At 46.8% G+C, this 25,929-nt stretch overlaps 3 protein-coding genes across 4 annotated transcripts in view; all 3 read right to left on the reverse strand.

Moving 5' to 3' along the window:
• LOC139050433 (uncharacterized) overlaps positions 1-6,599 on the reverse strand; it is a 33,530-nt gene extending 26,931 nt beyond the window's left edge. The window contains exon 1 of one of the 2 annotated variants that reach the window (XM_070526805.1): positions 6,460-6,599. In XM_070526805.1, the coding sequence (XP_070382906.1) occupies positions 6,460-6,554 (95 nt within the window). In that variant the 5' untranslated portion in view covers positions 6,555-6,599. Of the gene's footprint in view, positions 1-4,594; positions 4,805-6,459 lie in introns of those variants that run through there. The other variant, XM_070526806.1, reaches the window with a different exon arrangement.
• A 554-nt stretch (positions 6,600-7,153) lies between these two features.
• LOC139050504 (TNF receptor-associated factor 6-like) overlaps positions 7,154-25,929 on the reverse strand; it is a 50,221-nt gene continuing 31,445 nt past the window's right edge. Inside the window, exons 7-13 of the mRNA XM_070526966.1 lie at positions 21,533-21,634; positions 18,641-18,724; positions 12,995-13,081; positions 11,468-11,521; positions 11,334-11,384; positions 10,039-10,284; positions 7,154-7,837 (exon numbers count right to left, since the gene is read on the reverse strand). Of these exons, the coding sequence (XP_070383067.1) occupies positions 7,604-7,837; positions 10,039-10,284; positions 11,334-11,384; positions 11,468-11,521; positions 12,995-13,081; positions 18,641-18,724; positions 21,533-21,634 (858 nt within the window). The 3' untranslated portion in view covers positions 7,154-7,603. The remainder of the gene's footprint in view (positions 7,838-10,038; positions 10,285-11,333; positions 11,385-11,467; positions 11,522-12,994; positions 13,082-18,640; positions 18,725-21,532; positions 21,635-25,929) is intronic.
• Positions 14,051-16,619, reverse strand: LOC135897856 (uncharacterized). The gene has a single exon (XM_070526885.1). It carries the CDS (start codon positions 16,218-16,220, stop codon positions 14,103-14,105), a length of 2,118 nt encoding a protein of 705 aa, XP_070382986.1. The 5' UTR covers positions 16,221-16,619; the 3' UTR covers positions 14,051-14,102.

The following is a 25,929-nucleotide window of genomic DNA, read 5'->3' on the forward strand; positions in this document are numbered from 1 at the left end:
GCACTGGCTCTCAGCGATGGCCTGCCCGCCTACTTGATTTGATTTCTACCTTCTCTCCGAGAATATTAAAGGGCAATGGAAGGCAACTTGGCCACAGTGCTCGTGTTCGAATTACCTTTGTTCTCACCTGTACCTTAAAATGGGACCTTACTCCAGGACATCGAGCGGGAAGCAATTCCTTCTCGTCATCACAGACCATTTCAGGAAGCGGGTGGGACTGTTCCTACCACGAAAGCTGTCGGCACGCGTAACTATGGGGAAGCCGGTCGAGGTGCTTACACGGTTCGGCTATCCTGAGCAGTTATTAGCGAAAAGTTCGTCCTACGACACTACCAAACTCTTCGTGGACTCTTGTGCAGCTCTTGGCATCAAGCACAGGAGAGAGAACGTCAAGCACGTGCTCTTTGCATTTGCGGAGAAGCACAGCGACTGGGGCACATGTCTTCCTTAAATTAGGTTTGCTCTTTTTCTCTTTAAATCTATCTATCTATCTATCTATCTATCTATCTATCTATCTATCTATCTATCTATCTATCTATCTATCTATCTATCTATCTATCTATCTATCTATCTATCTATCTATCTATCTATCTATCTATCTATCTATCTATCTATCTATCTATCTATCTATCTATCTATCTATCTATCTATCTATCTATCTGTCTATCTATCTATCTGTCTATCTATCTATCTGTCTATCTATCTATCTGTCTATCTATCTGTCTATCTATCTATCTATCTATCTATCTATCTATCTATCTATCTGTCTGTCTGTCTGTCTGTCTGTCTGTCTGTCTGTCTGTCTGTCTGTCTGTCTGTCTGTCTGTCTGTCTGTCTGTCTGTCTGTCTGTCTGTCTGTCTGTCTGTCTGTCTGTCTGTCTGTCTGTCTGTCTGTCTGTCTGTCTGTCTGTCTGTCTGTCTGTCTGTCTGTCTGTCTGTCTGTCTGTCTGTCTGTCTGTCTATCTATCTATCTATCTATCTATCTATCTATCTATCTATCTATCTATCTATCTATCTATCTATCTATCTATCTATCTATCTATCTATCTATCTATCTATCTATCTATCTATCTATCTATCTATCTATCGGTCGATCAGGACATGAACATCATGACATGTGACATGTGTGTCATGTAGGTCATTAAACAGCCGCCTACTTGGTGCTCTCATGGTCGTTTTGTTAAGTTGGTAGGTACCAAAATTGGCCCAGTACGACAGGAATGTACGACGAACATAAATGGTCGGTCATGACAAGAGTATCATCACATGGTGTCATGTAGGTCATGAAACGGCCGCCTACGTCTTGGTGCTCTCATGGTCGCTTCGTCGACTTGGTAGGCTCCCCGCACACTGCTTCGCATAACATCGATTCCCACAGGGCGCGTGATCTGCGGGTTCTCAAGTAGCGAAAACGTTTGAAGTACCTCGGACAGCGCTGGACTTTGGACTGGAAATTGTTCCCGTTCACCATGTTTTTCCAAGCGTGGTACAAAGTTGTTAACGGCAAACTACACGGCCAGGCTAACGTGTTTCATTCTCAATAATCTTGTGTTGCTGTTCACACTTTGTGGAAATCGTTCTGATTGACAGGGAAAAGCTTTTTTAACGTTATGCGGTGCCGGCAATGTGCAAATAAACTACACTCGCAGACAACTTGGCTATTAAGCGAAAGCTACTGGGGCGGAGCTTCGGCACATCGCTGTACTCGTACGCATGTAGTCCGGGCGCGCTCGGCACCGGTTTTGGTTTCTCCAACCTCGCACCACCTTTTTAGTGAAGATACAACTAAGTTTATTCACTGTTTTCACTGTTCACTGTTACTTCAATTCACTATTACAATCAACGTTTATACACTGTTACAATCAATGTTTATTCACTTGCGATATGTATCAAGTTCTGAACAGCGAGCCTCACAGCCTGCGTCGGAGCTCCGAAGCAGCCGTATGACGTCGGTTATGACGTGGACGCACAACCGACGCTGCCATCGGTAAAACCGGTGCAGCAGTCAACTCGTTCCCTCACCCCTTTTTACATGCCGAAGGTTGAGATCAAATCGGTTCGCTTGGCTTCCGCGCAAGCGCTGCAAGCACATTTTTTGTGTGCTTCAACAATGTTTTGTTGCTGAAGTTGGTCAAGAGCCCCTTAGGGGAGTACTTGATTGGCAGGACAGCGAGTGACAAACACTCACCTGAAGACACGGGCGCTATTTTGCGTTTGATGAATGTGCAAAACGTGCGGCGGTTTCGGGTGTGCGAGAACTCGAAAGAGCAAACTAAAAAATACAATACCGATAGCTGACTGGTGAATGTTACGCTTCGTTTCAGATTAGGTGCTGCGAAAAACAAAAAAAGAGTATCGTTTTCTATTTCCCACGTAAGAAAACGTGAACGAAACTGCGGGACTACTTGCAGCAGCGTTGAAAGAAGCGCGCTTGGTTTACGTAGCCTTCGCTTCACGGCCAAGAAACGTTGTCCGCGAGTACAGCTCCTCGGTTTCCGGCTGTCTGCCAAGGCGCATGAAGAACTGGGCATTTGCGCGGTCAACACGAACGCTAACACAGCACAGTCGCTATTAGAATACACTACATTTCGTGAAGGCATGTCGCACGGAAACTGCGAATATAGCAGGTTCATGCCGCATGAAACGATTTAAAAAAACTTGTTGCTGAGCTAGTTGGTTCGCGATTTAAGAACAAAGGTTACGGCGCTAAGCAGACGAGGACGAAGTGAGACACAAACGCCATGTATAAGGGCAAATAACGAGCTACTAATCGAGCTACGAATAACGGCATATAACGAGCTACAAATCGCCGAAAATGGGGCCGCGAAATCGTACAAGGGCTGTGCGCTTCGCTAATCACGACCACAACAAACACCGGTGGTCGCGCATGACGGCACATGCTGCACTTGTGCTAGCTTATTGCTTTTTTTTCTCCTGCTCGCATTTTACAATTATGGGAGACAACCATATTATAAAAATGCCTATGTACAACCCGAAGGTATTTACACCGCCACAGAACATGGCGGACGGCACTCGCTGGGAGGGGGAGGATGCGTAGGGTGATGATGTGTCTACTTAAAACAACAAAACAATCCTATTCATGGATTTTATCCACTGGTACAGTACGCATCAGCATTTCTACAGAGGCGCATCACCCTTGCTTCTCCAGAACATTTAGATACGCACGTCTAAGAATATCTGACAACGGTTACTGACGGTTACATAGTTGGAGTCCGGCGGCAATTTGGAAATAGGGGTCCTTGCTGCGACGAAAGCTGCTGAAAACAAGCGCGAAAGGTGGTCTCCAAATCCACGCCTGCATTTAGAAGGCGCATGTTTCGCTGGCTAAACGCAGCGCAAACGATTTTAGGAGCCGGAAATACGTCATAGACGTCGAGTTTTGGGCACCACCTATACGTTTGCCTACGTCACTTTTTTGGGAACACTTGTCGACGGTACTCGCGGAACGCGAAGGGGGAATGGAAATTGAAAAAAAAAAAAGTGTACGGCAGTGCCCGAGGAATGAAATTTGAGTGGACGTCCGTAAGTCTCTAATGTCCAACTCATAGCCTAAGCCTGCATATTGTGCTTACGACATGGAAATATCTTGAAGCTCATCGGTAACCGTTAAACGTACTCGCCCTGTATTGTACACATAGTTGCCTGATTTTAATATAGAACTGCCTATATTATGCCTGTCGTTCTTTATGTCTGTGCGTGGATGTTTCACTTCGCAATAAAAATACACTGAAAAGAAATTAAGCTCTTTTTCATGCACAGTCCTCCAGCGACCGGGTAGTTGCGAATTCCGGAAGCGACTGTAGAAATGATGCGCGATAAGCATGGGAGTTACGCGAAACGAAGACACACATAATCCTAAAACGACTCACCCACACTAAAGATCGCATCGCATACACAGTTAGACGAGATTCGTTAGCGCAGAAAAGTATCACAAGCAGTTCTGAGTATGCTTTTTCGGACAAAATCTACGCAAGCTCACGAATTCGAAGCATACCACGTCACTGGAAGCGCATCCATATAAGTTGCTTGTTGGCAAGTGCGGAACGTTTCTTCAAAAGAAGCAAACAGTTATAACTCAAATTACTTGGTTAAAATATTCCAATCGAACGCGCCCAGAAGTACGTGTTATAGTTTACGTGGTTGAACACGGCGAAACACGCAAGTCCGTCAAATCCCGACTGGTTTGACGCTACTTGTGAAGCCTGGATTGCGAGGCCTAGTCGATGCAGTTGAGACAAGACGGCAAGCCTGAATGTCTTGGCCTCCGAAAAGGTGAATATAAGTCACAGTTAATGCAACGGCTAAGCTTTCGTCCTTGTTTCTTTCTAAGAGAATCAACGCTCACGCGCAAGTTTGTCTGAAAAGACAAACCGAGTCTCGACGAAATTAGAGCGTAAGGCCTTGCTTCTACATATGTCCGTGCTGAACGCGAGACACTGCCTGCGAAGTGCTGCTTTCATGCTCAACACTAATCGATGAACAATTAGAACAATTTTCCATAATACAAATCGAAGCTGGCTTGCAGCAGTCACGTCAATTCGCTAATGGAAATTCAGAGAAAACAACTACCCACCTTTGCTCCGTGGAAACGACGCGTCAATCCGGCTGGCTGGCCTAGCGGCGGAACGAAAGCTGCCCGATACGCGTTGCCATAGAAACGAATGATAAGCACAACCGGAGGTGTTTGTGCTATATTCTTTTCTTGTCGCTGAACTGATAGCGCTCGGAAAAGCGCTAAAGGACGTCGTGTACAGAAGGATTGCTTATCACTTCTCGTTTGCGGATCGTCGGTATTCTACCGAGTGTCGCGTATGGAAGCAAAGCTTTAACTACGGTGTTTTGAACTGTATGCTGTGCCGGGCTTCATACCCGGTGTTTAGGAACGGGCCGCGACTGAACTCATCGCTGACTCCCCCGTGTTTACCCCTGTGTAAGCAGCACGGCCAGTTGACTGAGCGAGAAACTGCTTTTCAGCAACACTCCTCGTTCAATGAATTTCAGGGACGAGGAATTTATTGAGAAATACCTGTGCTCTGCAGTGGTTTCGATTAAATGCATAGAGCGCATGGCTAAAAAAATTCTCTCAGGTATCGCTGAGGAGAACAGAGCTTTCTACAAAAAAGAAAAAGAAAAGACCTCAGGCACTGAGAACCCTTCAACTACTATATTGAAGTAATGGGTACTGCATGAATCTGGCTAGTCTTCATGCTCGTGGCATAAGAATTTCTTCTGGCAATATTTATTACAGTTCGTCTTTCTGTATGAAAGATGACGTATGACAGTGTGTTCAAACCTGCCATCAACGCCAAGTTGCTAATTTTAAGTGCCGTCCGGGAGGACGTCGAATGGTCATGCCTGTTTTTACTCCCAATGAACAAGTTTCTGAGCTTGAAAGAGCTAAGTGCTCAGCCTCAACTTTGCCTGCTGTTTGTGGTACTTTCGAGCACGAGTATCATTTGTGATGGTTTTCGCCTCACAAGGACGTCTTTGGTCTGGAAGGTATCTCGGATGAACTAAGGCCGAGGCACGGCGGAACTGAAGGCGAGGGCAGAATGCAACTGTTTTGATGTAACGCCTCATGTCGTGTTCTACAAACATATGGTATGCGTAAACCTTGCCCACTCGTTCTGCTGAGTACGAGATGGTTGATTCCATTCTAATCAGGGTGCAATACAGAAACGCCTGTGGTCCCAGGATTGGATTCAAGCATATCCTGCGGTGCGTGTAATTAAACCTTACGTGCCCTCACTACGACGCAGCTGAAGCTTTGTTGTAGCCCACTGGCAACCTTGGTACGTTTAGCCTGAATTGTAATGTTGCGCGGCCAAATCACTTAAACGAACCAACTGCAGAACTCCCCATACTCTTCATATTTCAAAATACGGATTAATCGGCCAACTGCAGAGGTGGTCGCTGACTGTGAAGTTACCTATCAAGAACAAAACAAATTACAAGGCAAAACTTTTTAATCATAACAATAAACTAAAATCTGGGCACCCACGACGAGCACGTGGCCAGCAATGCCATATTAACAGTTTTGAATACATATTAAAATATTCTTGCGCGCACAATTGACAAGGACACAGTGAAGGGGACACACGAGCGCAAGAATATTTTAATATGAATTCGTACCAACTCGCCCAACTATCAGTTCTGCTGCAGTTTTGAATACACCTTCCCCGTTTTTTCTTTTCGGAATATCTTATTCAAGCATTTCTAAGCAGGCGATGGCTAACGACGAGTTTTTCCCTGCATCTTAGGGGTGACGCGTCCATCAGTTTGTCTCCCCCAGCACAGCTTTGGTCGAATAGTCGGACACATATCGCCGCAGCGGGTGGCAGACGAATTCCGCCACCGGATACCTACTGGTGAAACACGTACTAGCGCGCTCTCTGCTCGGCTACTACGGGAATTTCAAACACTTGGAAGGACACCCACCTATCGGGACGTTGGTGGCGCGGGACTGCCAGGCTCCTTCTATGATGAGTCTTGGTGTTTCGTTTTTGCCTTGGGTCTTCCACAGTGAGCGCCATCGTCTGAACAAACCTCTCCCAAGCAACTTATCCTGTCGCCCTAGACACCCGTGACCCACCCTGGATGCCTGGCCTGGGGCTGTTTGCACCATAACCAGGGGGCGTAAACCGGTGGGTGTCCGGCGGTGGAATCGAACCATGAAACTCCCGCAGACGAGCCTTGTGCACTGCCCACTCTGCGCACAGGCTTATCCTCCTCCTCCACCTTAATCGAGGGTGTGGGAGAGTGAGCTACGTGGGTGTAAGTGTTGCTAAGGACAGCAATTGCTCCATTGACGAAGACGAGTCCACTTGTCGAAACATCGGCCTCAGGGGCATTGCTTGTTCTACTAGCGTAAATAACTTCAAAGACACGTTTCTCTGTGAACTTCTCTTGTGTCGAAATTTCCTCTAGTAATTTTTTTCTGCAAGAAAGTAGGACCCCAGCATGGCCAGAGGGTGAAGCGGGGTTCTGTATCTAAAGAATGAACAACGCTGATACACGACAGGAGCACTTTTTTCTCTCATCAAGTGGAGCATTGCAGTTGCGACAGCAATGAGCCTCGCTGTTACCTGGTCTTTGGCCAAAACCGAGGGCACATATTTAAAAACTCAAGATGTAGGTACACGCGAATTGATTATTGTGCATCATGAAGGACAGAACGCAAGTAAGTCATTTTATTACCAGTCGCATAAGTGGACGATTGGTGTGGTTGCACGTATACAGGCGCGCTTCCACGTCTTCTGAAAGAAGCAAAGAAGTTGAAAACAAGCTACTCAAAGTTAAATAAAGCGTCAGAAATAGTGCACACAAGAATCTAATTTCACACTATCGATTCACTGCAATGATAACTCTACGCTGAGAACAATTGCCTCGCGCATAGCTCCAGTGTATAGTGCAGTGTTAAAAGCGTAACCCCGTAGAGCAAAGTTGAAACAATAATTGTCCCTTCTCGAGGAAGTACATGCTACCTAACACTCTCTGTAGAAGTTCTTCATCCGGTCGAACTTCGTTTAACACTCGAAGTCAGAGCGTGCCGTGCTTTCCAACCACAAGAGTAAATAGACATTCAATAAAGTGGAGGCACTACAATCTTCAAGACGATGCAGTTCTGGTAGAGGAACCCTTTCTTCTCGTTCTCCAGAAGAGGAATGGGTATGACTTGCGAGTAGCCGAACTTTGGGTTCCGTTGACCGGATTCTGGTTTCTGGAAGCAACCGGCAGCGTGCCCTGCTGTTGACGCGTCCAGTTCGAAACATCGCCTGGCGCGTTCGTCCTGCTGGTTGACAAGCACCAAAATCATCTAGAAGAGATAGAACGATTGTCTCAGTCCTGGCTCTCGGTATTGAACATTGTTTACTGCGAAGAAGCTCATTAAAATAGATCTTTTTACTCTGTTTCCCGTTAGTGGGAGGAAGCCCCTCCTGCTCGAGCCAAATCATTGGCCTGCAGTGTTTAAAATAAATAAATAAATAAATAAATAAATAAATAAATAAATAAATAAATGAGTAAGTAAATCAATAAATGCAAAGTACGGTACATTTTGGAGCGGGCAACGTCAAGTGCAGCAGCATTGTATTTGCAGGTATCCAGCTAGCCCGCACGCGTTGTAAGATGGCAACTGAAGGATGGGAACTGAAAATATTGCGCTCGTTGAATTTTCCAGATGACAGGAGATCGCCTAAAGCAATAAAATGCTGCTAGCAAAGCCTGTTGGTGTGGTCAGAAATCAGCATGCGTTTATACGCATGCTGCTGTTCTTTAGGTTAACGATCGTTAATACAAGGCAGTTCTCGCAACTAACGAATGAAGCCCTGTGAACACCGGACGAATCATTTCCTCGATACGTTGGTCAGTGGCTCTGTCCCGTGACGTCATATAATGCTAATACATGCAAACAAAAATCTTTCCATTTGTGTCATCTAACCAGGCGCATTTTAATACGAAAATTGTACGACAGTATTTCTCCGAGATCATTTTCTCCGTACAGAACCTCGCACCATGTGTGCGGACATTGAAAATTCAATACTTTTCGTACTGTGCCTAGGAGCCAATGTTGCATTACTTTTTTCCCTATGGTTAGGTGTCGTATTTACCAATGCCTACGCCTTCCGCATAGGTAATGTTAGACAACGGAGTGTGAATACTGCGGAAACTAGGAAACTGATTCGTGTTGTGTGCCAGCGCCCGCAGCACAGTGCACAGATATAATCACTCTACGTCGCGCGCAACCAGTTGGGCAGTCGGCCTCTATCGAGAGTTTGCAGAATCGACGTGACTTATCGCATAAAACCCCCGCGTATGCACTACTGTGCTTCCTGCGATCTATACAGCTTTTATGCACACCTCCTCATGAGAACTACGTTCCTCTTCTTTTAGTTTTTTTGACCACAAGACTAAAGCAGAATTTCGAACCGTTTTTATGCGGCAGTGAAGGCCGGCATGGTGGCATCGTTCTCGACATCAAATGTAAAGAAAAAATCGGCCAGAGTCGAGAATGTTTCGCATTGAAATGTAATTAACAATGATTATAAAACAAAATTTACGTTTTACACAACGTTTGAATAAATTACTGATTTTGCGCGGTTGTTTAGCCAATAATCTGCAGTCGTCACTTCGTTTTAACCGATTCACGTTGGAGGTCAACCAAGGGTTTGTACGACTGGGGCGGTGAAAGCTGGCGGCGAGGTCCAGCAACGCAGCCTACGTGGGAGTCCCGAAGCGACTGTAGGACAAGGACATCGATTTCCGACCATCGCTAATAAACGCCAACAAACAGACGGCTAGCACTTCGGAAGGGCGTGGGAAGCCGCTCACGCACTTTCGGTGTCATTGATCAGTCAGTTGCTGAGGTCGGCATAAATCGGAGAAATAATTATCTTTTGTTTGTCACTCTGTGCTCTTTCCAATCGCAAACTTTCATTGAGTTATCCTCCCTACCTTTGCGCGCACTTTCTGTATCTCTCGTTCTATGCATATTTTGCTGATTTGTCTTTTTTGTCAGGTTGATTTAATGTATGATAGTTCCATGAAATTTTGAATATTGTACATTGTGGTTATGTATGCTCTGTACGTAATATGCTGCATAGTGAAAGGTTCCTGAACCTTAGCGAAGTAAACCCGTGTAATTTTTATTGTCCAGTTCCCTTCGATTTCGTAATATTTAAGGTCGGAAGAAATTCCTTTATTTGTAAGCCAAACTTGAGTATGATGATTTGCCGTGACCTGGTCTTATCGGAAGCAAAGGCGACGCACTGCACCTGATTCGGAAAGGGCCAACAGCTGACGAACTGACTCCATCGAGAAATGTCAGAGCCGGCACAGTCAAATTCATCAGTGCTATAAACTTTCAATATATTGTACCGGAATAGTAACAAGCATGTTGCCTTCCTACTAAAGAATGGAATAGCGTCTTATTGGCACTTCCGAACATTCACAGCTCTGTTTTCACACAACGCGACGAAGTGCTTTCCTAATCGCAGGAAAATTATATGTGACGTTCACCTTGTTCTGGAAGGGCCAGGGAAGCATGTCGTCGTATTCGCCGCTGCAAATTCGGCACTTGAACGAGAGATGTTGCGGTGACATCAATGAGGCAGGGCGGGTGAATCCAACTGTGAACTCTACGTAATATCCCGGGGTGTTTATGTACAGTGCCCGCGTCGATATTTCCTCATTGGACGCCATTGCTGCCGCCTTCAAGGCAAAGTATGGCTGCACTTTCCAGACATACTCGAAACCTGGCGTCATCTGGAACACAGTGTAAGAAAAGTGTGCCTTTAATAAAAAAAGATACACCGGACCTTCTTACAGAATGCGGGCCTTATGCCCCCTACATTAGGTATGTTTCTGGTATAATATGCAATTGAAGTGGGACTGCGTATGATTTCAAGATGTTTCCAAACCGAAACACAAACATGGGGCATATATGGCAACGTTTCAAGAAACGTTCCCGCGGGAGCTCTTAAACTTTAGCGAGTACTTTCAATGTTAGCATGTTTGCAGCTTTAATCGTCATGACAGCCCATGCAGGTTCTACTCCGGTACTCGATTTTTGTAGCATCGGCAAATGCTATCTGTAAAATTCGACAAAAGTACGAATTGGGGGTCTCACGTGTACATTTGTTCCTATAAAGTATGGCGCATAAAGATTCTGTAGTCAATATCTGCCGTACTTCAAAGAACACCACGTTAATAGGCAATTATCAAACGGCAGTGCATTAGTGTTTTTCTCAGCCACAATAACATGAGGCAAACACAGGCAGATCATCAAAAGAAAAAAAACTAGAATTTGGGGCTTTAAGTGCCAAAATCACTGCACAAGTCATGCCTTAGTGTGGAATTACGCCTTGATTTTGATAACCTGATTTTCAATATTGTGCATTCAACGCACTGCACACACGGCGCCTTTTGCATTCTGCCCCCACTCGGAATGCAGCTGCCGCGGCAGAGAATCGAATCCGAAACTATGTACCCAGCAGCGTAACGCCTTAGCCGCTGGGCTAGCGGGGTGTGTCAGCCAGCTCCTCGGAGTTGCGATGGCATCTACTTTGTCACAAGCGAAATTCGCCTCGTGGTGTGTATGTCAGGAGGCGCGCCGTCAGGCCTAATTGTTCAGCAACCGGAGCCAGTGCCGAATGCTGAACCGCTGAGAAGCACGCGGAACCCGATTACTAGCTTGAGCGCTTCATCGAAAGCCTGCATCCCCTCACTCCCTACACGATGCTGCCACGACACCGAACTACAATAGTGAAAAAAAATCACAATTATCTTGCAGAGAAGGTTTACTGAATACATACGGGGTCCAGACGTAGCTCACGGTCGAGGCGTTCGACAGCATCTTCCGTCTCCTGAAAATAACAGGACGTGAATGGTCGAAAAAAATTTAAAACAGCCGACAACCACCTGGCTAGTGTTTTCCATCTTTACTTACAGCAATCCGGTGTTCAAGCTGACCACTGTCCTCGTTTTGTTTCGCTCTGAGTGCCTGGCAAAAGAGAAAAGAGCTTACACTTGAGGTTTTGCGAAATTCAATGATTGGGGCTGTTACATCAGGGTAGCGTAAGTGCCAAGTGCCTCTACATGACTATGCTAGTAAGCAGTAGTAAGCAGTTAAACATGTTTTGCAATCAGTACCGATGTATTCGAAGCGTGCTAGTCGTGATTATAGTCACAAATACTCTTGATGCGGAATGCACAAAGAAGAGATCAAGCAAAAAGAATCTGCCAAAGTCCCCCATGCAGGGAAGGAATCTTGGAAGAAAACGCTGGAATTTCTTTATTCGCAAAGTTTTCATTACTTGAAATTACTTTAGTTATCTACATGGTGAACGTCCGCGCTTGTTGTCAATTATATATGCCTGTTTCTTTTAAATAAAGGCGTAAAATTTGCTCTAGTGGTACAGCACATGCGAAAGAAAAAGCGAGGCCTCTTGTGAGAAGGTTTGTGGGAGCCTAAATTTCTGCTCGGAATTTGGTTCGATCATGCAGTTTCTTTAGTCACATGCCCTAAAGGCGCTTACGGGCATTATGTAGGGGAGAGGAGGTTACAGAAAACATAGCGGGGTTACAGCAAAGCAGGTGAACAGTCATTAACAGTAACATAAATGAAGCAGACAATAAATGACCCTCGCATATACAAAAAATAGTTCAAGGTTTTAGTCATAAGGATTCAGACAACAATATAAATTGATGCTAAACGAACCATTCAGCATATGTAGATGCATCGTGGTCTATTACAGACACGACATTGTGTTGTAGAGTATTCCCATGGCTGGTGGCACTGGTGGCAGAAAATAGTGGCGAGTTATTTATGGGGCTTGTAAGTGCATGCTGCATTGAAACTTTGAAAGGATGATGTAGGCGCTGGGAAATGCGATGGGCAGGCTGTATGTAAGAGGCTGCCAATGATGATTGATTATGATAAAGCTTGTGAAAGTGAGGTAATAGTGCCAGTAGTTTTCTTTCCTTTCCTTTCCTGCCTAAGTAAGTTCTTATAAATCGGGCAGCTTTATTCTGGAGAGAATATAGTTTATCAATTAAGTAGATTTGATGTGGGTTCCCAATGAATGATGCCTATTCTAACTTAGAGCGAACCAGAGAGGTGAATGCCATAAGTTTTGTCTTCGGGTGAGCTTGATATAAGCAGCGTCTGACAAGTCCGAGGGTGTTTTATGATTTAGAAGCTATTACATTGAAGTGGGTATTCCATGTTAGGTCAGTAGACAGGTGCACGCCAAAGTACTTAAATGAAGAAGCGTGTCAGCTGCGCAATCGAGAACTTTGTTGTACAAACTAATAAGGAATGGAAATATCGTTAGGTCTACAGACGTAGAAGCTTTGTCGGAGCCCTGTAATGCGCGCAAAGTCACTGTCAATATTCGCGGGAATTACTGCATTAGTTGTCGGAAATCTGAAGCTTCACAAAAGATTTTTCTTTCTTCGAAAGTGGAATACTCACTTGAAGCTCGTTCTGTAAGGTCACCACTCGCTCTTCCAGTTTAGCTCGCAATGTTTTCTCAGCGTTAGCAGATTCCTGAAGTTGGGCCTGAACGTTGCAGAGATGTGGGAAAAGAAGGAAAAGGGAGGAATTTCTTAATCATAATCTATGTATCTAACAACGCATTTACAAGCTGCATCACGTTTAAATTTAAAATACACTTCTCACTGAAGTTTAAGAAAATATTCAAGAGATTGCGACGTGGTATTGCTTTGCCTATATGCTCGAGTCGTTACACTTCATTCGACCGTCAGTCTATATTGGAGGTGAGCTCCACCAGTGTATAAGCTGGCGCTGTCATCGGCGTGACGTATAATGAGGGATCCCATGGATGACAGTCGCGTTGGCTGCTTCAGAAACTCCGAAACAAGCTTAAGGTGAAAGTAAAGTCGCACTTGCGCTGCGGTTCTGATTACGTGGGGAGGTTTTCCGCTTCGGGTGTCTACTTGGCAACACTTGAGGCCTACAGTAAGTGGTGGCTGCCTTTGAAAGCGTGTAACGTGCTAAGCTACAGCTCGGTGCCGCATTGCCGGAGCTACGCAACGGAGCACGGAGTCAGCCTTCACACGGAACCGCGTGACAAGAAGCTGCGTGAAGCTTGGATCGCGAAATTTAGAACCGGAACAGAGTCATCGGCTACAACTCGTGTGCGTAGCAAGCACTTCCGGAATATTTCTGCTACGGCGTCGGTGCTGTGATGTTCCGTGAGCATCAGAAAGCGCGCACCAAGACACTCGCCTGCGTCCGCTGTCAGGCTTATGTCATGAAGCTTTGAACTATGAACACTTTGATGTTAGACACTGGCAAGTTCACCGCAATGGAAAGGGAACGGTAAGAAGCACGTTAAAACAAAAAAAGGCATGGCATATGCTCATGTTTGTGTTCTCAACAAAAAATGAATGTATACTGGATTAAGAAAAAAGAAGCAGCGGTAAATTGCTCGCCGAGAAGACTGCTAAACATACAGTGCGACGTAATATGAGAAATTATGATAATGAGACGTCCAATGATGTAGAAGAAACCGAAAACATATAGTAGTAGTAGTATAAGACTTTTATTCAGCCAAAAATTACAGGCCGAGCATATCGACCGCCTGGGCGGCCAGTCGACGCTGTTCTTCTTCACCTTCAGCGCCAAGCCAGTCGAGCCAGGTGGTGATGGAAAGCGAAGGGGGAGGGTAGGAACTTGATTGCTGAGCAGTCGGACAGTAGAATAGGCAATGGGATAGGTCTGCATAAGTAGACGGGCAGTTGGGACAGGAGGGGTCGGAGCGATAGCGATAGAGAAAGAGGCGGGAAGGGGTAACCAGTGCATTCATTTGGATGTGCCGCAGAAGGCGAGCCTCCGGCACAGTGAGTGATGGATGAGGGGGAGGGTAGAGGCGCTTGTCGAGACGGAGCTGGAGGTAAACTTCCTTGATAGTGCGGCGCAGGGAGAGTCCCCCAGAATCCTGCGAGGGCCCCGACCAGGGGATCAACGGTGCCCGGTTAAAAACATCACGGGCGAGCTGATGGGCCAGCTCATTGCCGTCAATCCCCGAATGCCCAGGGACCCAGCGGAGGAAAACGGTGGAAGGTTGCAGTGCGGAGACCGCTCGTTCGACCTCTTGTTGGAGTGAGTGGGGTAGGGTGCGGTTCTGTATGTGGCGAATGGCGGCTTGGGAGTCGGTGTATATCGTGTACTCTGGGAGCGAGGGCAGGGAGGGAAATGATTGTAGGGCATGTACAATGGCAAGGACCTCGAGAGAGAGTGCATCCGGAGGGTGTAGGTACGGCCCACTCGTGTGAGTTTCAGGTGCTGGGAGGTGGGGATGGTAGATAGCGTAGCCACAGGAACCTCGAGGGGCTATGAAAGAGGCATCCGTGTAGGCTACTCCCTGGGTAGTAAAGAGGGGGGAATGATGCTGCGGGGCCGCGTGACGACGGCCGGCATGCAGGACAGGGGACATATTAGACGGGAGGGGGAGAATGCGAAGATTGGGCGCCGGGGTGGATTTTGGAGAGGTAAAGGAGGAAACGGGAATGGGAGAGATACCCGCCTGGGCCAGTAACCACTGACCCTGACGGGTAAGAGAAAGCCGGGCAAGCTGGGAGTCACGGTGGAGAGAGAGAAGAGAACGAAGAGGATGGAAGAGGCCTGTGGCAAAGAGCTTAGCAGTGGAGGTGGTGATAGGGAGGTTGAGAGCTGCCTTGTAGAGGCCAACAAGGGCGGTTTCGAGGGTGTTAAGCTGAGTGTGGGTGAAGGAAACGTAAGGCACAAAGTACAGGAACTTGTTGAGGGCGAGCGCATGGGCAACTCGGCACGCATGAGCCTCGTGGAGGCCCGAGCGCCGAGTGACCACGCGCCGCAGGAGGTGAGTTACCGAGTGACAAGTCCTGACCGCGTGGTGTAGGGCTTGCACATTCTTGGCTGCATGTAACGGGAAGCCAAGAACTTTGCATTGGGGGACAACAGGAATGGGAGAGCCGGAAAGATGTAGGGAGATTAGGGCGTTGTGGGAGCGCTGGTATGAGGAGTAGTTAAGAAGGAGAAGCTCGGATTTCTCCGGAGCAGGTGACAAGCCAACAGTGGGGAGAAAGGAGTTGATGAGATCGAGGCCACGTTGCAGGGTGTCCTGTACGTGACCGGGAGAACCAGACGAACACCAGAGGGTGATGTCGTCGGCATAAAAGATGTGGTGGAGGTCAGGAATCTGGGCTAGTTGGGAGGCGAGAGGGGTCATAGCAAGATTAAAAAGGATAGGAGAGAGAACAGCACCTTGAGGAGTGCCACGGGTGAGCGGGTGGGGATCGGACAGATGTGTGTCCACTCGGAAACGAGCCACTCGGTTAGAGAGAAAGGAGCGGAGATAAGAGTACATGTGGTGTCCGCAGTCTAGGGAGGAGATCTGAGACAGGATATGGTCGTGGCACACACCATCGAAGGCCTTGCGGACATCAACAGTCACAAGAGCGTGGATCTGGCTGGGATTGGGTGAGAGAAAGGTGTGCTGGAGGATCAGGACCATGTCCTGTGCACAGACGCGCCGTCGAAAGCCGATAAGAGAGTGGGGGAAGAAATCTTTCGCTTCAATAAGATCAGAGAGGCGAGTCAAAGCCATTCGCTCAAGGGTCTTGCCAACACACGACGTCAAGGAGATAGGGCGAAGGTTAGAAAGGGAGGGAGGTTTGCCCGGCTTCGGAATCATAGAAATAAGAGAGGATGTCCAAGCGCTCGGCAAGCAGCCGCTGTCCCAGGCATTGTTGAAAGTCTGAAGGAGGAATTCCTTGGAGTGGTCGGGGAGGTTGCGGAGTGTAGTGTATGTGATGGTATCCTCACCGGGAGCCGAGCGAGAAGCATTAGCAGCCAGGGCAGCTTCGAGCTCCCGGAGAGTGAAAGGGCGGTCGAGGTCTGGGTTAGGATCGCCAGAGTAGGCTGGGTAGGAAGGTGTGAGAGGGGGTGGGAGATACAAAGAAGTGAGCTTGTCAAAGACCTCGGAGGGAGTCCCCTGAGTGAGGGCTTTTGCTAGAGTGGGAGCAAGTGCAGGCTTCGTACCTAAGAAAGATTTAAAAAGGGACCACGTGGATCGCGAGTGTAATGCAGAATCGAGGCCGTCACAAAGCGCAATCCAACGAGAATGCTCGAGGGACGTGCCATGGGCGACTATCTCGGCCCGCAGAGCAGCAATCCGAGAGGAAAGTTGGGCATTCTTGGGTTGGGAGCGCAAAGAACGTTGGAGACGTTTCATCCGACGCCATAAACGGAGAAAGTGAGGATCCGGGTCTGGGATAGGATGCCGTGAGCGAACGCGACGGCTACTGGTCGAAAGCGCAGCGGAGATGCGCGACGTCCAGTCATCGTAAGATTCAAAGGAGGCGGAAAGGAGATTAGTGCGAAATGCGTGCCAGTCAGTGTGAGTGGTTGAGTGCGATCGAGGGATGTGGGAAAGTGAAGCGGTAATATGAATGAGGAAATGGTCGCTGAGGAGTGTTTCAGCTGTGACCTGCCAGTGAAAGGAAAGGGAGCCCCGAGAGAAAGAGAGGTCGGGTGTCGTGGAGCGCTGTGAGACAGTGCCCGCTCGAGTAGGGGAGCCAGGGGTATTAAGAAGGGTGAGGTGGCGTTCCTGGGCAAGACAGTGGAGAAGGCGGCCGGGCTTGAGGGTCTGGGGGTAGCCCCAGAGCGTGTGAGGGGCGTTAAAATCGCCCCCAAGGAGGAGATGGGTGGTGGCGGGAATAGAATGAAGGAACTTGCCCAAGGCAGTGAACAAAGAGGATGTGGCAGGGGGATTATAGAAAGACATAAAGGCGAGTGAGATGCGCGATGAAGGTCGGTAATACACAACACCAACTAAATATTTACGGAGGCTGGAGGGGATATCAAGTGGCTCGACGAGGACGTCGCTGCGTACATAAATGGACGCAAGCGGCGTGCCCGTCGTGGCATGGTAGGCGCGGTAACCTGGGACGGTGCGGGCCGTCCGAGTCTCCTGGATAAGGAGAAAATGGGGCAGGGAAGGGCGGGTGAGGAGATACTGGTGGAGGGGGGTCTTATTGTGGCGAAGGTTTCGACAGTTCCACTGCACAATCTCGAGGTCCTCTCCAGGCGCCATGTTTACGATAGATTAGAGGTAGAAGAGTTTGCGGGGACACGTTCCTTCTTTTTGGCCGGGGGCAGTGACTCCTGGAGGGAGCCCAGCATAGAAGCGAATGATTCCAATTGCTTGGATTGGGTTTGGAGGGTGGTGAGGATCTGGACAATCGAAGTTTCGAGCTGAAGCAAGCGAGTGTATATAATCGTCAAGACGGCACATCGCAAGTCGCCGTAGGCGTCGAAGTCCCTAGTTATAACGAAATTATTTTTGAACAGCTAAGATAGTCTCCACGAAACAATGGTTGCTCGTGCATTGTCAAATGCGTATATTTTACGTCCTAAAGCTCACGACACAGTGCGAATACGCACTCGCAGCGAAATATTGTGCGCTAACTTGCATGCAGACGCGTAGCCGGTCACCGTGAACCTGTGTGATCGCTGCATTGAAGCTTCATTCTGTTATGCTTCATGTTTTATACAGATAGCCCCACCATAACAACATATTTCATAGTTCGCTCTCAGCCACTCCCGACCTTTCACGCAAGAAGCCGGTTCGGTGGCTCCATTGCGTCGACTGCGCGCAGTGGGCGTTCACTGTATGCATTCAGTATAGTTATATCCAGATAGTAACTGTAAACCACTCGGTGCATTCTCGTGGCCCAAGATTATTATTTGACAGTAAATAACTACTGTCGTTTCGAGAATACTAACAAGAATGTGCACAAGGGCACCCACGTAGTTTTTGTTGAGCGCCGACAGCCAAACATATGAGGACCGCTTCGCATTATCGCTCATACTATGCAAGCAAGTCGCTTCCGACAGGTGGCGACTCCTTAAGTACTCGGCACCAATAGTGACGTTGGATCGCAAGGCCATGGCGAAGTAATACTTTGACGCTTTAATTATGCGGCACTTGCTATATCTAAGCGAAAAGTATTTCAATTTTATGAGAATCGAAGCTAGGAACTAGTTTCAACAGGATTGATACGAGGAACAGTTCATTGTTATGGAACACTAAAAGATCAAAATAAAACTTGCCATTTTCCTTTCCATCTGTTGTATCGTATCATCGCATGTTCCCTTGACAGTATTTAATATTTGAAGGAATGAGTTCTTACGGTCCTGAAAAGAAAGAAAACATAGACACCACTGAAAAATTTATATCTTGAACAAAGGAAAAAAAATTGCGAGAAAGCCGCCTGAAGCGTTACATACATCGCAAAGTACACGCCCAGTTTCAGATGAGATAACACCGGAAATAAGCAAGTCTTCGTATTAACCAACTGGCAAGCCAGCCGCAATAAAATTTCCTTTATTTCAGATAAACAACCTATTATAGCGATTCGAATTGCAGACGATTCATAATGCAAAGGACTTGAGGGAGAATCGGCCATTGAAGTGTCATAGCATCATTTATTTTCTCATCCGCTACTTCTTCGTCTGTGAGCAGACCCAGGAATTGACCGTGCATTTGTTTTAAGGCGTTAATAAAAATTCTTGCATTTGGGAGAGAAAGTTGATTTAGTACCTAAATTTTGTCCGAATATTGCTGAATATTGTGAAATTTGAAAAAAATTGCATACTAAAAGTTTGCGAATCTGTAAATCTGCACCACAAAGAGATATCGCAATTATGCAGCATACATCACCTAGAACTGTCAAAGCGGACAAGTTTATTATTTTACGCCTTACGTGAACATATAAAGAATGTTTACAAGAGTCGGACTTACATATTAGTAGTGTATTGAAGAGCCACGTACAATGCATCAGTTTTCCCGCTTTATATGTCCTATCACACGCAATTAACCAGATATACCTTTTTTTATTACTGAGTTACGAAGTCGTAAACTTAATAGCTTAATTTCCTGCATTCTTGCGATTTATGAACAAGCCTTGCGCTATTACATAATGAACACCAGTGTCCTAAATAACTGACACTATTCCAGGGCAACGTTATAAAATCGTTTTGTCACATTCACTAATAACAATCGATGGCTCTCATGTTACATTAGGTCAACAGTAGCCTCTTGAACGGTTAATAATTTCTCGGGGATCAAAGAAGTTAACTGCCCGATTCTACACCCGGAAGTGTTTTCGAAGGAGTTCTTATGTGAGCGCATTTATGATGAAACAACAAAGACGTTTCGCTCATTGTGCGTTTAAATGGTTCAGCTAGCATTCATCATTTTCCGCAAGAATGCCACAGTATCCATCTAGCGATGAATGCAGACGCGCTTAACATGTCTAAAACCTTGGGTTTAAGCGACAGTAGGGGAAAACCATTTTCTGCTTCAGTGGAGGCTACCGTAAGAGACGGCTTGAAGTGCAGTGGTGCAAAGCACTGCCCAAAACATGCAGTGATGTATTTTGGGTAATCCACTTCAATGTTTAAAAGTATGTAACGTTCTTTTTGAAAGTTGGTAAGGGATTTAACTTCTAGATTTCGTCCATGAAAAACAATGTCTTCCTTACGAAGTTCGGTGTGGGAACGGGCGGCGTCAGTGCACAAGGTGCTCTGTCTCGCCTTGCCCGAGAGTAGTAGGAAGAGCATCAGGCTACTTATTTTTTTTTACTGCAGTATAACAGTGATGGGCCTCGGTTTGATTACTGCGCATGCCCATGGAAACGGGCCACATGTTTAGACGGCAATACTTTTAATTCGGCCCACATTTTGAGTCTACAGGTACCGACGGGAACGGGACACTTCTTTAGACTGCACCACCTTCCAAATATGCCCACATTTCTAGAACGTACGTCCGGGATTGGCCCTCGAAAACAGCTGGAAACAGAGCCACCCGGTACGAAAAAGTAGGAGTGAGTGAGTTAGTGAGTAAAGATTTTATCTGAAAACAAGGTATTGACGGATGATCTTGTTGTTAGGCAGTCACGAGCCCCTGGTCCCGGGCGGCTTCTTCAGCTCTCTTGATGACCACGGCCTGATGGTCAGGGTCGGAGCTGAGCAACACGGCCTCCCATTGCTCAGTATTACTTATTTCATGATTTGTGTGATGTTCGGCTGGGCACGGCCACATATGGAACAGATCAGCTTTTTGCTTACAATGCTTACATGTATTAGGGTATTGGTCCGGGTAGTAGTAGTGAAAGACTACGGGGTTGGGGTAGGCGTTCGTCTAAAGTCGTCTCCAAGCTACTTGTTGTCGCTTGTTAGGCGATTGGTGTGCTGGTGGATACACTGCCCTTGTTAACCTGTAGTGCTGAGTTATTTCCTGGTAACTGACCATGCGATTCCTCTGATGCTAGCGTGAGCCGTCCAGGAGCTCGATTGGTGAGTCCTCGAGCGGCGGTGTGGGCGGCATCGTTGCCGGGTAGGGAGGAGTCTGCTGGTGCCCAATTGATCTGGATTGGCCGTGGGTGTTGGTTGGTGTCTACTATGTGTTTTACAGGAGCCGAAACCCGACCTTACGCAAGATTGCGTACTACTGCTCTGGAATCGCTAATAATGTAGTGACAATGTGTGGAGGCTATTGCCAAAGCGATAGCCGCCTCTTCCACTGTTTCGGAGCTTCTGGAGTAACTTCCCAAGAAACACGCAGTCATCAAAATACGAAAACGATAAGAGGACGCGTTTGGAGCATGTGCCACCACTCAGTTTCCAAGGCGATGCTCGTGTCATTATCGTCATCGACATTACCACACAGACACAGAACGCAGGTGTGTAGCAGTTGTGATTAAGGTTTACAGGAATAAGGAACGTTTTCTTTTGCCGAAAAAAAAAAGACGGTATCTGCCAAACGGCTTCTGTCCAAGGACTGTTCCCCTGGTCTTCGCATAATTCAGTGAAGCCACACGAGAAGGCAGTTTTTTTTTTTACAACGAATGAACATTTCTGTGGCCGTTGCGGATGGTGTCGCTGCTGGTGGGGAACGGGCGACTGCGGCAAGCTGTAAAAGCAGAGTTCGATACACCTTACCTCGTTCTCTTTTTCCAGGCGGCAGATTTTCCTAGCGAGGAGATCGTTGTGGCCGTTGCGGCGACCGTCCGCTTCGTGTCTCTCCATCTCTCGCCTGCTTGCCTGTTCCGAGAGACGATGTAACTTATAAGACAAGTGCTACACATGGGGAGTATGGCTGCTTTCGCATGCGGCTCGCGCGAATTGACCTCGTGCGTGAAGGAGGGAGTTAGGAGAATGAGTTCAATAAAGCTCATTGCTGGCCTAGTTGGTTTGTAGTACTCGAGAAAAAAAAAGATGGGTCAGCCGACATTTCAACCAGCTTTATTTCATTCAGAGTCAGCAATACAAGCACATTACCCAACATGTCGAACCAGGTGGTACCCATTCACTATGAAAAAAAAAAACTATGCGTACAACGGCGAAATTTACACGAAATTATGGCCTCACCAAAACATGCTTCGCAACAACCTCTACTAGCTAACAAGCAAAGTATTTGACATATGGCTCACACATGCATTCGTTACCATTAGGGGCGATATAAAACCTCTAATTTGCCGCTATCCATTCACCTTTGTCTGTTCGCGCAGTATCTTTTCCTCAGGAGCACTAGAGTTTCAACAATAACGTATTCGCCAAAGTGGTCAAAATTACCGTTTAATTTTGCTCTGACGAATCTATTTATGCTCTAAGGAGCCTCATCTGGCATATGTTGCCTTTCCGTGTGCTCACTTCTCTTTGATCTGCATAATAAGCACTACGATCGTCATAAATAAAAATTAGGCCAGAAACTCCCCACTGGGGAATTCTCATGTAGTGCGCAGCATTCTTTGCAATCATTACTCATGAAGCCTAGGCTGTACCCTTGAAACCCAAGATTGTTGCATTTCAAGAGATAAGCAACTACAAATAATAACGCGCACACTAGGACGGTCTCCCCAGAAAACTAATTTTTACTGCCAATCTTGTGTTTGGCAAATGAAACAAATGCTGCGCTGTAGCACTTTTTTTCTCGCATCATTTGCCTGTCGACAAGCTCGCGTTCGTTGTGGTCCGACATCCGAGATTCGGATTGCACGCGCAATTTTTGCGATGACAGGCATGGTCTGTGGTTGAGTGACGCAGCAAGGCAGTTTAGGAGCTTCTGGCATTCCACAGAACTGTCGGATCAAAGTACGCTCTTGGACAAAGCTACACCCTTTGGGGTGTATATTTGCCACACAACAATAATCGTCATCTGCCTTGCTTGCGTTATCGTCGTATCAATCATCACTTACAGCGCATACATAGAGGAGGGGCAAAAAGGATGACGAAGACAAGCGCTGACTTCCAACTGATTTTTATTTTGAGAAACAAACGTATATATATACTGAGACACCAAGACAAAAGCGCCACCTACGAGCCACCTACGGATGTACGAGCCGCGAGCTAATAAGCCTCAGTTATCCTATGCATTTGTCCATTCAAAACGCGTTAAGAGAGGTATCGTTCAGGCTTGCTTGTATAGCGCACAAACGAAATCCTGTTATGATTTGATAGAACCTAGTTTCAGTTCGCTAATAGCTCGGTTGAGGGGCGGCAGGGTACCCGAGCAACCTTCTTGTCTCTGTCTCGGAGAACTTGCGTAATAAGTTTAGCACCGATCCTCACAGCTTTGAGCCTTAGGTACATGATCGAAGAAACAAAACAGCTGTTATCCCGTACATTCATGGAATCTGCCACAAACTTAAAAAGAATAGGACAAAGAGCAGATATCGACGTTGTTTTCTCTGCTCCAAAAAAACTTGCCAAGCTTTGTGTCGGAACCAATCCTGTTGCTAACGTAGTATTTGCAGTATTAATAATAGAAAAAGTATACAGTTTGTTCGAAAGGTGTTGTGCGTAAGATACCTCTGAAATGCGGTAGATCTTATATAGGACAGACAGTCTTAACGTTAGGTTACAAGAACACAGCAATAAAGTGCGCAAAGGGCGGGAAGGCTTTCTAGGTGTTCATTGCGCATAATGCGGCTGCGTCCCGATTTTTGAAGAAATCACTATCTTAGCCAGGCATTCTAATGAATGTACCAGACTTATCATTGAATCAGCAGCGATTGCCATGGTGTCTAAAATTAGTAAGCCATCAATTGCATTAACAGACAAAGAACTGGTTTTTCTAAGGTCGCACATGCGCTCTCGTTCATCTTAGGTCATGAATTTTGAATGCATACTCATGTCCAGTTGACGCTTTGTGGGTGGCGCTTTTGTCTTGGTGTCTCAGTATATATACGTTTGTTTTTCAAAATAAAAATTAATTGGAAGTCAGCGCTTGTATTCTTCGTCCTTCGGCTGTAAGTGACGATTGATACCAGGGAATGCTTTGTCATGCTGATAACGCGCATGCCCTTCGTTACTGGTAAGTACAAAGCTCGCAGCGTTAAAGAAAGGAAATGCGGACAAGACAGATGACGTTTGTTGTTGTGTGGCAAGATGCAACCCAAAGGGTGTAATTTTGTTTTAGAGTGTAGGCTGCTCAAAGCCGTGCGGTGTGCGTGTCCATGGACGCATTTTAGGGCAGATCGCTGGAGGAACAGTACTGCTTCTCTCCCAGGAGCATAATTTTTAGACATCGGTCTATTTGCCGTGAAGGATGCACGTTGCAGTAGTGTTCCAGAAGCGAGTGCCAGAAAATGTGCAAAAAGTTATTCGCATGGCATTAGGTATTCACGAGATGTTAGAAACAAATGTGACAATATTTGCGGAGATGTTTTGCCTAAGCTATAAAAACAGTTACACGCTTTGGGGTGTATACTTGCCACTCAACGATAATCGTCATTTGTCTTGCCCGCATTTTCTTTCTTTAAAGCCGCGAGCACGGTAATTTTCAGTAACGGATGGCATGCACGTTATCAGCCTAACTTAGCATTCCCAACAGGAAAGTAGCGGGCGCGGCCTTTTCAAGAAAGAAAACGCAAGCAAGGCAGATGATTATTGTTGAGTGGCAGAGATACACCCCAAAGCGTGTAACTTTGCCTAAGAGTGCAGTCTTAAACAAATGTACACCCTTTGAGGTGTATATTTGCCACACAATAATCGTCATCTCACTTGCATGCGCTTCCTTCCTTGAAAACGCTGCGCTCGTTACTTTCCTGCCGGGAATGCCCTGTCCTACTGACAACGGGCATGCCGTTCGTGACTTGCACTCTAAGAAAGGTTTACACCCTTTGAGTCGTATTTTGCCACACAATAGACGTCATCTGTCTTGTCAGCATTTCCTTTCTTTAACGCAGTGAGTCCGGTACTTCCCAGTAACGAACGGCATGCTTGTTATCAGCATGACATAGCATTGCCGACAGGAAAGTTGCTGGCGCGGCCTTTTTAAGAAAGAAAGCGTAAGCAAGGCATATGATTATTGTGGTGTGGCATATATACACCCCAAACGGTGTAAACGTTTTTAGAGTGTCGATGTTCCGGGCTCCCCGAGTTAAAAAAGGAAATTCGGACAGGACTATTATTGATTATTGTTGTGTGGCAAAAGGATGTAATTTTGCTTAAGAGCGTACACGCGGGCATACTCACGAACTTTAACGTGCGATAGTATTCGTGCGCTAGCATGGTATAATTGCTGGCTGGCCGCTTGTGAATCCGAACGGTGATTCAACTGCCGTCGAACGCGCACGCGTTATCTGGGGATTGACTGCCGATAAACCGACAGTAGGGACATATTAGCGGAAATCCTTCCGCTGCGGCTTGGAGCCCATTATGACATAAGCCAGTCGCAAATCTTTTTCACGGGCCCATTGTTAAGGTAGCTAGGCCCACTCAGTGTTGCTTCGTAGGGTGCCAGTGACTAAATTTACGGTTTGATTCCGAATCCCAGAGCATGTGTCGCAGCGTTGCTCTGCGACCGGCAACAACGGTAATCAAAGCAGCTCCGTTGGCGACGCGTCCATAATCGCGGTTGTTGCCAGAGTAGAAGGCTCGAGCTCCGTTCTTCCCGACGCCGCCCCGGATGCAGGAGCCGCCGGGGACCTTCTCCGTAGGCGTCGCCGCCGCTGGGAGGCGGCTATCAGAAGTTCAGAGCTGGCAGACCAGCTCTGGGCCGTCCGGCAAGCCGAAGATGCCGCTCGAGTCCAAGAACTTCGAGCCGTCACCTGAGGCCACCACATCAAGAACTGCCGGACTATTCTTTACTAAAGTTTCTTCTTCTTCTTCTTGATTCCGAATCGACGCATATCTATTTGCAGGGCTGCACAGCACTCGAAAAGTCAACAAACCGCTTCTTCAACGAAATACTGTGTACGTGATGGCACTGGTAACGTTGTTCATGGCCGTAGTCTTTGCGACATAAGAATACAACGGCTACTCGCCCCGGACGCCTTTCACAGGCTCACATCAGTCTCTTCTCGTATCTTGAAGCAACGCGCCACAACACTAGC

Source organism: Dermacentor albipictus, chromosome 10, assembly GCF_038994185.2.
Source record: "Dermacentor albipictus isolate Rhodes 1998 colony chromosome 10, USDA_Dalb.pri_finalv2, whole genome shotgun sequence".
NCBI lineage: Eukaryota > Metazoa > Arthropoda > Arachnida > Ixodida > Ixodidae > Dermacentor > Dermacentor albipictus.

What these genes read in the sequence shown, in the direction of transcription:
- LOC135897856 (XM_070526885.1), bottom strand. Translation starts at nt 16,220, where the DNA reads ATGATTCCGAAGCCGGGCAAACCTCCCTCCCTTTCTAACCTTCGCCCT.